General features: G+C 50.0%; 1 protein-coding gene across 1 annotated transcript in view; it reads right to left on the minus strand.

Moving 5' to 3' along the window:
• Positions 1-15,000, minus strand: part of LOC147016272 (E3 ubiquitin-protein ligase RNF170-like) — a 35,818-nt gene that overhangs the window by 15,297 nt on the left and 5,521 nt on the right. The window contains exon 2 of the mRNA XM_085844853.1: positions 506-584. Within this exon, the coding sequence (XP_085700979.1) occupies positions 506-584 (79 nt within the window). The remainder of the gene's footprint in view (positions 1-505; positions 585-15,000) is intronic.

Genomic DNA, 15,000 nt, shown 5'->3' on the forward strand with positions numbered 1-15,000 from the left:
CTGTACTCTAACTGCATACAAAACTGGGGCCACAATATCACCAGCGTACCAATTTCCTCACAGCTGCAATGATCGGGATCTAAACCCACGCCCAACAATGCAAGTCGCCTCATCCTCTCCCTTTGTCCCAATACTTCTCTCTTGAAAATTTCTCCAAGCCTCTCCACCACAATTACCATTCAGAAATATCTCCCAAACCGACATCATGAGTCCCCTACCCCATGAACTGCGTTAACCACGTCACAGGTTCAGTAGGGGAAGAAATTTTTTTTTAAGGAAACGTAGATCTTGTTTTCAGCTTTTAATGCAATGAGAATTAAACGGACAATGTAGACTTCAATATGGACCCAAAGGACCTTCGGAGCATCTGTAAGCAGCAAAGCTGGATGAGTTCCCAGAATACAGGAAGTAGTACCATCTCGCCAAACTGATACAACAACTGAACAAAACATACAGGAATCATCGGTTCTCTCATTCTCCCATTCTCTCTCTCACACTCTCTCACCCGGTTCGTCCGAATCTCCTCTCTCAGCCTCTCAATCCCTTGCCTGTACCATGGGTGGATGGAAGGAGGCAGCCTCCGCCTAGGGTAGGGAATACACATTGCATAATCTGCACATAGATTGAAAAGCAAGTCTCAAAAAACATGAATTGTGATTTAAAAAAAAAAAAAAAAAAAAAAAAGAGTTAAATAAAATAGTTTTAAGATATTTATCGGTAACTAACGAGTTAACTTTGAAAACAAATGGAACTGGAATGGTGGAGAGGTAAGAGACTATTCTTTTTGATTTTGTGTTGCAATAACCCTCTGTGTGTAATGGCGTCCTTTCCTCCTCTACCTGTACTCTCACTGAAAACAAAACCGGGGCCACAATATCACGAGCGTACCAAGATGAACTCGGTAGAGTGCATACCTCCGCCAAGCTGAACAGTTTACGTTTTATATCCACTGATGCGCCGGATCTGCATCCGGACCTGAACCATATTGTCACACACCCAACCTATCCACCAAGTTTTGTCATAAACTGTCCACAACGTTTTGAAATATCATGAAATTTTGTCTGGCCAGCTCTTTGTTGCTCCTGGTAACCATGTAACAGTACTGCCAGTTCATGGTCGGTGGCCGGCGACTAAACCGGTTCCCCCCCCCCCCCACTGGGCTCGCCCAATGGGGAGGGTGGCTTGACACCCAGCAGGATTAAATATAATACCTGTCAAAGCAGAGTCACAGGCTGATCATGCATCTAGGAATTGAAGTCAGCCACTGATTCTTCTTGAAGGGGGCATATGAGCCAGGGATCAAAGCCAGCCACCGGTTCTACCTGGAGGGGGCGTATGAGCTGCACCTCAGTGATTCAACGGCTTTGGGCAGAAGAGTTGCTGGGTAGAGGCCACTTATGGTTGTGTCAGGAAGGGCATCTGGCGTAAAACTTTGCTCCAAAATATTTCCTATGGCAGTACGAGCAAATGTGGGCACCGTCCAGCCGGAAGGACGGCGTGGGTCACTCCACCAACCCTCGCAAAGTCGTGGTGAGAGAGGAGGCCGGACTATCGACCATGATGACGGCAAACAGCCTGATGCTGGTCATTGGGACGGTCAGCATGATAAGGTCAGTACTTCAGGTCCGGAGGACAGTTTTCGTGTAGCTACGTGGAACATCGGTAGTATGTCGGGGAAGTCAGGTGAAGTAGTGGAGGTGATGAGGGAGAGGAAATGGAAAGGAAAGAGGGAAAGGGGGTGGTGCTTGCTGGATGGCAGGCAGGAGTCTCGATACAAGTTCAACTGGCAGGGCAGACTGGATGGCACTGCTGGTGTCGGTGTGTTAGTCAGTGAGAAATGGACAGACCACGTGGTAAATGTGGACAGAGTAAGTGAGCAAGCACTGGTTGTTAAGTTAGTCGAGGAGAGCAAGCCAGTCAACATCCTGTCAGTGTATGCTCCTCAGGCTGGGAGGCCACAGGAGGAGAAAGACGCTTTTTGGGACAGCATGCACATCATTGTATCCAGAATCCCAGACAATGAGGTTGTGATCCTGGGTGGCGACTTGAACAGTCATGTTGGGAGGACAGTTGATGGCTATGGTGGTGTGCATGGAGGCATGGGATTCGGGAGGAGGAATCCAGAGAGGGAAGCAATCCTGGAGTTTGGGGATGCCATGGGGATGATGGTGGGAAACACGTTCTTCCAGAAACCAGACAGCCACCTTATCACGTATGAGTCAGGTGGCAGTAAAACGCAGATTGATTACATCATGGTGAGGAGCACAGATTGGGCTATGGTAAAGGAATGTGAAGGTAATTGCCAGGGAGGAGTGTGTTACACAGCACCGCCTTGTTGTCGCAGACCTATGCGTCAGGACCGCGAAACGGAGTCGGAGGAAGTTCAAGCCAAAGCTGAGGATTTGGGAGTTGAGCAAGGCGGACATGTGGAATAGGTTCGTTTTGGGTGTTGAAGCCAGAGGTGCCGAGGTACAGCAGGCAGAAAACACGGAGGAGATGTGGCTGGCGATGAAGAGGGTGTGGTTGGAGGTAGTGTCGGAAGGTATGGAGAAGGCATGGTTTGTGATCTGGAAGGAGACCGGGTATGAGGGAGATCACGAGCTCTACAGATCGGTGAAGCGGGCATCGCGCCACATAGTCTGGGAGGCGCAAGAAACAGAGGAGGGAGTTGATTGAGGAGCTGGTGAGAGGGAGGAGAGAGCAGACCTCCTTTAAGATAGCGAGATCTTGTGTTGATGTCACAGGTCCAACCTGTATGAAGGACGAGAGAGGCAACATTGTCGTCGAAGATACTGTGGTGAAAGAGGTCTGGAGGAGACACATGAAGCGACTCATGAACTTTGAGAATATCTGGGACGGAAATGTCGAGTGTGAGGTAAAAGAGGGCCCGAGGTGTTTGCTTTCGCCAAATGAGTTTGTGGAAGCCCTGAAACAGTGCAGCCAAGGGAAGGCAGCAGGACCTTCTGGTGTGGTGGTTGAGCTGATGGCCGCATCAGGAAGATTGGGTGTTGAGTGGATGACCGCGCCCTGGGCAACAGCATTCTTGATGAAGACTGCATTCGATTGGACTGGTCTCTGAGTGCATTGGTTCCGCTTTTCAAGGGAAAGGGAGATCCACTTGTTGTGGGTCATATCGGGCCTTCAAACTGTTGGAACATGCCGTGAAGGTATATGAGAGGGTGCTGGAGAAGAGGCTGAAGCAGCAGGTGGTGATCGACAACACGCAGTTTGGCTTCATGCCGGGAAGGGGAACAACAGACACCATTTTCAGTGTGCGTCAGCTCCAGGAGCATTTATCGAAGAGGAAAGAGCTATACTTCGCATTTGTGGACCTGGAGAAGGCTTTCGACCGGGAAACTAGGGAGGTGGTTAAGTGGTCTCTCAGGAAGGCGGGCATGGAGGAGTGGTTGATGCGGGCAGTGATGGCGCTGTTTGTGGACACCAGGACGTTTGTCCAGACGGCATCAGGCGATAGTGAAAGTTTCAAAGTTAAGGTGGGAGTTCACCAGGGTTCAGTGTTGAGTCCACTTCTCTTCATCATTGTTATGGATGTTTTGTCCAGGGAAGCCAAGGAAGGTCTGCCTTGGGAGGTGCTCTCCGCAGACAAGTTGGCACTGATGGCGGAGAAAGAGCAGGGGTTAATGGTGAAGTTGAGGGCGTGGTGTACAGCCATGGAGAGAAAGGGTCTGAAGATGAACATGGAAAATCCAAGGTGATGGTGTCTGCGATTGATGCGGGCGAGATAGAAGAAACCGGGGAATACCCGCGTGGTGTCTGTTGCAAGGGCGTGGGTGCAAATTCCACAGTGCACCACATGTGTGAAATGGGTCCATCGAAGATGCAATGGGAGCCTGCAGGCGGTGAGAGCAGTGTTTGTGTGCAAGAGGTGTCAGGGTGTTTTACCACAAAGAAGCACCATCGGCGAAGGGGAACATTTCATGTTGGATGGTGAGAAATACGAAGTTGTGAGCAGGTTCTGTTATCTGGGTGACATGAGAGACGCTGGGGGAGGAGCGGATGCCGCGGTGACAGCAAGGATCCGGAGTGGTTAGAAAAGGTTTCGTGAGTTGGCCCCTTTTCTAACCTCGAGAGTACCTTTTACGCAGCATGCATACGGAAATGTATGATTGACGGCAGTGACACCTGGCCAATAAAGTCTGAAAGTGCGCAACAGTTGGAGCGGACAAAGAAGAGGTTGATGCGATGGATGTGCGGGACATCCCTGCATGAGAAAAGGAGGAGTGAAGGCCTCCTCCAGCTGATGGGTCTGAAGAAAATAACGGACGAGATCAGGCAGGGCAGACTGCAATGGTATGGACACGTGGAAAGAAGAGAGGAGGACCACTGGCTGACGGAGGCATGTAGATTGAAGGGAGAGGGTCCGAGACCATGAGGCAGGCCACTAAAGACTTGAGATGAGACGCTGGCAGAGGACCTCAGGCTGTCAGATCTCACCAACGTGGATGTTAGGAATCGGGTCAAGTGGAATAAGGCCATGAAGGGAAAACAACGTCCCATCCCACAGTGTGGGAACAATGGACGCGAAATGGAGACGACGACGACGACATCGTTTTTGGCACTTTCCCTCGATGGTGAAGAGTCACTTGTGATTTTAAAAAGATTCCAAGGTCCAGATCTGGATTGTCACCAAAATCTATTCAATTCACCCTTGCCACACACCCAAACTGTCCACCAAATTTCCACCTTGTAGAGTACCCAGACTCTGAGTGGGTGGAGGTTGCGAATTACTTGCTGAAAAAAAAGTATAGTCTGCATATTGATAGAAGACTCCACAGATGTTTCTGTGGTAGAGTCAGAAGGGGTCGAATGGGTGTGCAGGTCTAAAAGATCTAAGAGGTAATAAGGTCAAAAGGATCTCAGTGGACTAAAGGGTTCATCAGGGTCTATCATGGTCTTGAGGGGTCTAAAGGGATCTAAAGTGTCGAAATAGTCAAGGTCAAGGGACACCTACGATTGGTCTAGTCGCTCTGATGGTTACCATACCCAAGGAGTTGCTGTAGCTGTATCCAATAAGCTGACTCCAAAGACAATTGGGGTAACACGGTCAACGAGCGTATTAGGAGACGAAGGATATTGTCACCCCTTGGGTGTCATTTCCCTCGTCTCCATATGCTCCGAATGAGGCGAGTGATCTTACCGTGAAGGACACATTCTCGAGGCTGTGGTTGATGAGTGCCCCAAGCGAGATACACTTCTAGTCTTGGGGGATTTCAATGCATCGACTGGAACTGATAAGGATGGTTATGAGACGTGTGTTGGTCCCCATGGGTCAGGAACTGTGAACCACAATAGCACGAAGTTCCTTGACTTTGCAAGAAGTCATGGACTTAGGATGGCTGGTTCATGGTTTCAGTGCCCACAAGCTCATTGCTGGAGTTGGTATTCCAATGCTGGTGGTGTGGCAAAGGAGATCGACCATGTGCTCGTTGTTGGTCGCTGGAGGATGACTGACCTCAATAACGCCCACAGGCTTGTTGTAGCAACTCTAAAATTGCAGCTTAAATCCAGGAGAATGGTACCATTTCAACTGAGACTGGATAATGACAAGCTCAAGAATGAGAGGTTAGCTGAAGAGTTTGCGAACAGGCTGAGTGGGGATTTGGGGGGTTCTGGGTGCTTTAGGGAATCCCGAAGAGATGCCTTCATATTGTTCATTACCGCAAGCAATGTCTCTTGATCAATAGAGCGGATGGTTCCAGTGATGTTTGCCTTCAATTCATCGATCGAGGTTGGATGTTCCTTATAAACTTTGCCCTTCAGAAATCCGCATAGGAAGAAATCTGGTGGAGTTAAATCTGCCAAATCAAAGTGTGCCTCATCTGTCATGATGACCTTGTTTGTGAAATTGACATACTCAATAATTTTTAACAAAATAAAAAAAAAAAATTAAATGCTCATTGCATTTAAAATGCTCCGTCATTAAACACTTTCAAGTATTATCTGTAAAACAAAGAAAACAATAATTCGTTATGCCAAGACTGCTTCCGGCAAGAAAGATTGCAAATGTGTCAGATATAAATGCCCCACCCTATATATGTAGTGGTAACAAGAAACTAAAAGACAGACAGACGCCAATACAATATGGACAAGACAATTCAGCAGCTCACCAGATATCCCGAGCTAATCCCAAAGAGAGGGGGGGGGGGGAGATGCCAAATAACAAAGGAATATTTGCCAAGATATTAAGAAAATAATGTGTAAAGGAGAAAGTTGGGGTTGGGGAGAGGAAAAATAATTCAGGCCTGTTGGAGTTGACGTTCCAGCGGCCTCACTCCAGCCACAGGCCACATGGATGATGCCTCACCAGCAGCCTTCCCTCTCTCTGGGTGTGTTCTCAAACTTCACCAATGGACGAACCGGAGCAATTCCTGCAACACCTTGAAGCCACACATTGCTTCAGGTTGGCTTAAGTGACAATCAGGACGAGGAAACGCTTCTGCTCCCTCCCTGATCAACGTGCGCCAGCGAGGCTCTCCTCTGCCTCAGTGTCTTCAACACTGACCGTGCCTCCAACAGGTGGCCCTCAGAGAGATCACTCAAATCCTCAAAGAGGTCTTACAGGCCAAGTTCGTCATCAAAAGCCTGGGTTCGTTCCCGCCTTTTCCTCTCGCCCTCTTGCCGACCATTCCGCCCGTTGTGCCCGCTCATGCTTTCTTTCTTCATCACCATTTATTTTCTTTCTTTTTTTTCTTTTTCTTTTTCTTTTTACTTTCCCCACCGAATAAAATCCAGTTTTTTCGCACGAGACCGCGTAAGGCCTCCAAGGGGGAAGGAAGGTCCCGCAGCGGAAGGATCAAAACAAAACAAGAAAAAAATAAGGAAGAAAGAAACCCATCTTGAGAACCGGTGACCATGGCAAAAACCACTGCAATACACCCCGTGAACATAACAGTATGTACAACCGATGGATCGCTTAACCCTTCTATTCGCTTCGTGAGCGCAGGGGGAAAACGTGCAGGGGCACACAATGACCTGCACTTAAAAATGTTCAAAATAATTCCTGTGGATTAACAGTAGAGAGAACAACATCAGTGATCATACTGAAGCTCGATGTACATAGCCATCTGCGTGACATTATCAACGTGCATGGGGGAGTACCTTACACAATTGATACTTTCGCTGTTGTACGTACACACACACACACACACACACACACACACACACACACTGAGGTGTTCAGCAAATGTGCTCGAGTAAGAAATTCAATTTCTGTTCCACAAATACCTGCACTGTCCATTCGAGAAGCTCCTATGTGGGCTTCAACACTGGACATACCAGCGGAAAGTACGGATGGCTCGATATCAGACATGTGTGCGACCATTGCAGAACGCACAGCTCCGTGTTGTTGTTGAGAGCCATTGATGATTTGTGTGAATGAACGATATAAATAGTTACCTCTGATTAATTGATCATTGAACACTTCACTCGATGCAGTTTGCCAAAACAAAGATGAAAGGAACACTAAATGTCAGTTCAAGTATTTATTAAATTCAGAGTTAGCGTTAAATCTGCCGAGAAACCACGACTCGAGAAGGTTCTTGATCACGTGATTCGCTTTGACATTGATACTGTGACTGGAGGAGGGCTCGTGATCACGTGTGTCCCGTGTGAAGCATTGGTACCTCACTATTATTTAATTTTCATAAATATAACACAGAAAAACAAGGAATTTCCCGAGGCATGATATTTCTACTGATATTATTTGATGTTCATATGTACCACATCGAGGCAAATGTGGAGTGGCCCCTACCCCATCAGGTTTATTGACAGTCGTACAGTCCCGCTCACCGCTCAGATCCTGCCTATTCTTTTACAAAGAAATATCGTTTTCCAGACGTTTCGTGGAATGCTTTCAAGCTATTACCTCGGAAGGATGACGGCCTGAATCCACCCCAACTGTTGTTAATTCAGCTTCCAACGAGACTCGAACTCAGGACCCTAAGATCCGAAACCAGCCACCCAAGCCGCGAAGTCAACACCAGGCTTAAAATCAAAATACCAAAGGATGATGCACGAGGTAAAACTCTGTCGTATGGTACCAGAATCATTGCCATTGATGGAGGCAGCTCGGAAATATGCCGTCTGAAAATTATTATTAATATTATTATTATCATTATTAAGAACGAGAAGATGAATTCCCAGGTTTGACGGATCGAGTGTACTCTCTGATATGTAAGATATCAAATCAATTGGATGAAAATTGCCAGTTTGTGACATTGACCTTGCGACATATTCATCTCAAAAAACAATAGGCTTTCATAGTCACTACCTCCACCAGTTGGTCAAGTTTCATGAAGACCAGAGTAAAAAAGTGACCTGTAGGTGATTGATATACAGACAGACAGACGAGCAAATACACTTGGGAATTTTCAATTTCGCAAGGAACAAACAGACAGAGACAGGCAGGCAAACAAACAAACAGACAGACAGGTGAAAACGTCACGTCCATCCACCTTCAATGGTGGAGGTAATGATATCGAGTAAAATAAAAATAAACCAATGTCACCAGCCGGGTGACCTGTATCTTGCCAAAAGGTGACCACGTGTGACTTCTTTAAGGTCACACTGAGGTGAACAGAGCTGCTATCCACCAGGAGCGACTCCTTGAGGAATATCTGCCTACGAGAGATTCCGATGAGAATCATTCTAGAGTAACCATGAAAAATATGCTTTTGCCTCATAACGTCACCAAATGACATCATAATGTCCCAAGCTTGACATATCTAGAAAGCACTCATCGAGGTGTTCAATTTGAGGTACTACACGATATGGTTCCTAAAACTTGAAAATTTGACCTTGGGGTCAAATATGTTTGACCTAAGGCGCTAACCATGAAGGTCAAGGCCAATCGCCACCAACAATTAATCAGCTGAGCGCCAGATCATGAACTATATTCGCATGAAGTTTGAAGACAATCCAATCAAAATTACTCAAATAATAAGGGTTTCATCGACTCCCCTGATTTGCGACAAAGTGACCTTGACCTTTGACCTTGACCTTCAAAATTGTATGTGCTGAAAGGGACCTCTATAGGCCTCTGATATGCGAAGTTACAAAAATTTCCAATGATAACTGTGCTCTGCAGAGTGATTTATACGTGATTACAGACCAAAAAAAACAAAAAACAAATGAAGGTCAAGGCCAATCGCCACCAAAAATTAATCAGCTGAGCGCCCGACCATGAACTATATTCCCATGAAATTTGAAGACGATCCGATCAAAATTACTCAAAAAATAAGGGTTTCGTCGACTCCCCTGATTTGTGACAGTGACCTTGACCTTTGACCTTGACCTTCAAAATTTTGTGCGCTGAAAGGGACCTCAATAGGCCTCTGATATGCGAAGTTACAAAAATTTCCAATGATAACTGTGCTCGGCAGAATTTTTTATACGTGATTACAGACAAACAAACAAAAAAAAAACATACAAGCTGACTAACATATCTTGCAAAAACTTCGTTTTGGCAAGGTAATAAAACATCACTCATTATCAATGAACTCAAGCTTGCAAATCAGGAATGAATCCGTGAAAACGACGTTTGGTTAAAGATTGTACAAATAAAACAAACTCCAAGTGGAAGGTTTACAGAGATTGATGAAATCTCATTTAAAGGCACTGGACGATGAAAAACAAATAAAACAAAGTTAGAAACTGGGACGTGCAGTGCACACATTGTTCAACAGAAGTGACAAGGTGCTCAGAAAAGGACTCATTATGGCCTCAAACACCCAACATCGCAGCTGGAGAAAATGTAAATGGAGATATATATATATTGTTGTGGTTGACGAAATTCGCAAACCACCATTCAGGCCCCGTAGGTGAGATATCTCTGTAAGTATATGTGTAGTTAGGCCCAAACCCGTTGTTTAGTGGGAATAAATGTCATTCATTCGGGCTGCGACCCTTCTAGATAGCCGTTTTTCTTTTACTATCTTTATTTTGGACCAGCCGCCATTACTACCATTACTACCACCACCAACCACGTCTCAACAGCCATCACACAACAACTACCAACCGCAACGCCGCTTCACAACAACAACAACGCCAACAGCCACGACCTTTACCGTCACAACTCGCCCTCGCAACCATCGCATCACCGTCATTCCCGCGCCGCTTGTGGGCACCGATACTGGACTCGTCCAGGGCGCGCACCGAGCAGCGGGTGCAGAAACACCAGCCTTTCCGAAGAAATCGGATCAAAAACGACTCACGCCCACTTCTGTTCCATCCTATCAGCGAGCATGGGGCGATTTGGCCCCGCCTCCAGGTGCGTCGGAGTAATATCGCTATATGCAGATTCATGGATCAAAAAGCATTCACGCCCACTTTTCCTCTGTCCAATGGGGAGCCAGCCAGAGGTAAAGGGTCGAAGGTGAAGGAGCGAAGCCACGGGGGCTATAAAGGGCCGCGTTCACTCGCCAAAAAGGCAGTAGAGTTGGGTTGGGAAGAGCCAGTGAAGAGAAGAGTCGGAGAAAGCAGTTGGACGGAGCTGTGGAGAGTTGGAGAGGTGGCGGCAGCGAAGGCAGTCGAGAGGGCGCTCGTGTCAGAGTCGGGGAGCTGCGGAGAGGGGAGGCCGGTAACGCGACCGAGGTCGCGGTGGAGACGCTCGTCGCGGGACCCGAGCCAGCGAGATATCCTCCTTCCCCCGAGCATCAACAACCCCCTCCTGTTTCCCCCCGCGCTGAGATAGTGCGAGAAGGGGGCCCCGTTCCCACCCCATACCAGGCAGTGCCAGCGAGGCCCGCGGAGTCGGGGCGCCACCGCCATTTTGCGGCTCATCACCAGACGGGTAGGCTCGACGCGGTCTCGGCCCCAGGCCGTCTGCCCCCATCATCGTTGAGGGTGGTCCCTTTTTCTTTTGCTTTGAGTATATGTGTTGTCGGCGCCGTCTGTGAAGTAAAACTGTATAAGTGTTGCCGTGTGCTCGGTAGTCGGTGGTAGAACTGCATTGTGTTTTGCTTTTACATTTGCTTTTTGTGCATTATTGTGTGTTTCTTCTTCTTTTACATTTGCTTTTGGTGTATAATTGTATATGTGTGCTTTCCGTTTGCCGCGGAATAAATGTGCTTTAGGTTGAACTGTTTTCCCGTTTCGCTTCGTCTTTTCCTTTATTGAATCTCCATCTTACTTCACGTAAAGGGTTGGTAGTGGGCTAAATACGCCCAATAATTAATCGAACCGTCGAGGCCGACGATAACACCGCTCGGTTATCCCGATAGTACGGAACGGGTCGCTTAAAGTGGCCCGTGTCCGGAGTCGACCTGCGGCGAGGTGCGATCGCCCGGTCTACCCTCCGTGTGGGTACTTAGGTAGGTCGAATTTGGCGAGCAACCCTATCCCACGCGGGGGGCCGATTGGCACGATCGTGGTGAGGCCGAAAGGCCCACCCGTGACTAGTTCCCGGGGTTAGTCCGAGAGGGTCACGACGGGATTGTCCGTCCGGTGGGCGACGTGCCGCGATTTGAGTTACGTGGCCGTTCGCACGCCGGCGGGCGCGAATCCGCAACACTGGTGTCAGGTCGTGCGATATAAACTCATCCCCCTCCTCGCGACACTGGAGTCGGAGAACGGGACAACGGGCTCTCCTGTCTCCAGCTAAATTCACGGGAATCGGTCCAGGGGTGAGAGGAGCGACCCCCGATTCCCTCCAAATTACGAGCGAGTTAAATTAACCCTTTACGAGAAATAAGATGGCGTCTCAAGGTGAGCGGGAGCCGGGGGTATTAGAAATGGATGTAGAATGTGTAGAATCCATGGTCCAGGATGAAAACCCCGTGCAGGAAATGTTGGTTGTGCAGGAACACGAACTCCCCCAACTGAACCCAGAGCCCGAAATAGGTGCGGCGGCGGCCGCGGTGTATGACACCTCCCCTCCCCCTCTCCACCAAAACCCCCCGATCCTTGCCGAAACGGCTCACCCAAGCGCACCTGACATGGCCCAGCTATGCGCCATGCTGGCGGCAATGACAGCGAAGATGGATACAAACGCAAATGAAATTATAAACAAAATAAAAGGCATGAACGAAAAGATGGATGCGAATACACAGCAAATGAAGGAAGAAACGGAAAAGCTGCAGGGTGAGACGCAGAACATGGGCCGAAGCCTGCAGGCGGGCATGAAGGCAGTAACCGGGGAGCTCAAAATGGCGACGCCACGTGTGGGAGCGAACGAGCTGGGTGGGAGTGCAACGGCTGTCGGGCCCGCGGTGGAGGCGGGTAAGGAAAAAATAATTCAGGGGACGTGTTGGGCGAGGGTCGTGACGGAAAAAGTGACGGTAACCGAGAGGGACAAACTAAATGGGGTGACGGAGACGTGCACGAGGGAGATAACAAGGGAAGAGACGGAAATAATAGTTGAGACAAGGGAGGTAAAGGGTGAAGAGGTGACTGAGTTGGCAGAGACACGGGAGATGGGAACGATAGAGGGAAGACTACACGATGAAGACGGGGTAAGTGACGCACACACACACACGGAGGTAGTGGAGGATAATGGGGGTGAGCTCGCGGACTGGGTAGAGACCCGGTGCGAGCAGTTGGATGGCCTCCTCCAGGAACGAGGGGAGGGAGTATGCCCCCTTGAGGCGAGTCACGACCAGGTGGGTTCGGTCGTGCTTTGCGAAGTCGAGGGGAGGAGTGCTCTGGACAGGTGCACGGAGAGCTTGGGGGGTATAGAGGCCCCGGAGACCCTTGTGGGGACACGAATCCCCAGTGTGGTTGTCCCTGTGTGTGTGGTGCAAGGTGTGAATGCATCCCCGTGTGTGAGTGGTGTGGTAGCGATTGTGCCGGAGTACGTGCTTCCCAGCACGCCGTGTGTAAAAGGGGCACCGCAAGTGGAAGAGGCCGTGTGTGTGAGTGAAACGGCCAGAATGAGTGAGGCACCGCGGGCGAGTGCCCCCGCGTGTGTGAGTGGTATGGTTTGTGTGAGGGAAATGGCACGAGTGAGTGGAAGGCCGCGAGTGAGTGGAGCCACGTGTGCGAGGGAGATGGCATGCGTGAGTGAGCGGCCGAGTGTGAGAGAGACAGCGTGTGCAAGGTCGCTGTGTGTAAGGGAGATGTCGGTGGGCATGTGTGAACATGCAGCCGCGTCTCCCGGTGTGAGTTTAATGGTGAGGTGTGTTAGCGTCGTAACACGCGGGAGTGCGTGTGTCGAATGGCGACGACGGCGACATGTGAGGAAAGAAAGCCGAGTAGCGGCTGTAGTTGTTTCGGGGACCGTGCCGGGTTCACCCAGCAGTGAGCACGCGGTCCATGCTGTGCAACGCACGAGGCCCCCACGTGCCCACTTGCGAGAGTGAAGTCCCGGTCCGGAAACGCACGCGGTGGATTTGCCGATCCCGCGGACGGACAAAGTTTAGGCAGGATTATGGATTTGGACCGGACGGGTTCTCCACGCGATCGTGTGTGTTAAGCTCCAACGGGCAAGGCACATGTGTTCGCGTGGGGAACCGCTCGAGACGTGGGGCTTGTGTTTTTTTTTATGCGCACGGTGACGTCATGGCTGCACGTGGGGTTGGAATCCGGCAGGAGGGGTATCCCTGCTGGATGGTACCGTCCAAGGAGGGACGAGGTACACGTGCAGCTGCATGACGTCACGGGCAGGTGCAAAGTGCGCGAGCTGTGAGTTGCCGCGCTGGTGCTGCGCATGGAAAGAAAAAAGAAAAAAAAACCAAGCCTCACTTTCGGGTGCACAGGATTCCCGGGCAAGGGGTGGAAGACCCCCTTACCAGGGCACAGGATGGAAACTAGTTAGGGGGAAGGGTTAGCATAGCTAGACCGGCTCCATGGGGCAGGGGTAAGTCCTCATGGGGCCCGTGGAATGGATTAGTTAGAGGGATTTAGATGAGCTTTAGGTGGGGAAATAAAAGTTATTTTAGGGATTTGAGGACATGGACAGACTTGTGAATGTGTAGAGAGGACGTAGTTTAGCTACGTAGTGTTAAAAGGAACGTGCTGTAGTTTAAGGGACGACGTGGGAGCACGAGTTAGTTAGGGGATGTAGTTAGGAGGATAGCAGAGTTCAGCGGTGTGTGTGTTGAAGAGTTGGTGAGTTGTGAGGTGAGCACTTGTTGAGTGAGTGAGGCCAGCGGGTCTGTGTGAGTGGAGCGAATGGGGAATGCATGGTGCGATGAGTGATTGGGGGGAGGAGTGACTCCCGCCCAAGGGACCCCGGGGTCAGTGTAGAGTGAGTTAGGGGGTTAGTTAAATTGAAAAATGGAGGTCGTTTTGTTGTTGGTGTGAATGTAGGCTCGAAACCCATTTGAAGGGGTGCAGGAGCCCTGTTGACGGGCTGGGAGCGTGGTTGCGAAAGGTGAGTATCGCTGAGTGGGTACCCCGGGCACCAGGCGAGTCGGCCGTGGTAGGCCAAGGGCCCATGGGGGCCGGGATAGCGTAGTGGGCACGGGTGCGCCTGCTTGGTGCGGGGGCCCGGGGTGCCATTAGCCGCGTGGGCAGTGTTGTGGGCACGGGTGACCCTCGGAAAGGGGCCTGGGAAGCCAGCCTGCCACGTGTGCGTTTCAGGGGAGGTGCCATGGGGGGCACTCCTCGGTGTTTAGGGAGCTGGTAGGCTCGGAGGCAGTGTAGTGCCCGGGGTTGCCATAGCGGGAGAATCGGCAGAGGGTCATGCCTGCCAAAGGGAGCCACGTGTCCCAGCCATGAGACCGTGTGAGGGCACGGAGAGAAAATTGGGGGGCGAGGCCCGAAATTGTGAGGACACCAACACAGGCGACGGGAATCTGGGTTGTTAGAACCAATAGTTTAAGCGAGAGGCGCTTGTTGAAAGCCCCGGGGTAGTTTAACAGTTAAATGGATAGGGTAGATTAGGAGATGTACCCCTCTGCACCATCCATCCCCTCGCTGTCGTTGTGGGCTGCTGGACCCACTTTGGTTATAGATCGCTGAAATCTGGGGAGGCCATTCTGAGGCTTGGATTGGGCCTCGACACAGGACGCTAGCTCTCCCTTATTCCCCTCCGGGAAGGGA

The sequence above is a fragment of the Eptatretus burgeri genome, chromosome 11 (genome assembly GCF_056783735.1).
Source record: "Eptatretus burgeri isolate ZD-2024b chromosome 11, Ebu_testis_v1, whole genome shotgun sequence".
Taxonomy (NCBI): domain Eukaryota; kingdom Metazoa; phylum Chordata; class Myxini; order Myxiniformes; family Myxinidae; genus Eptatretus; species Eptatretus burgeri.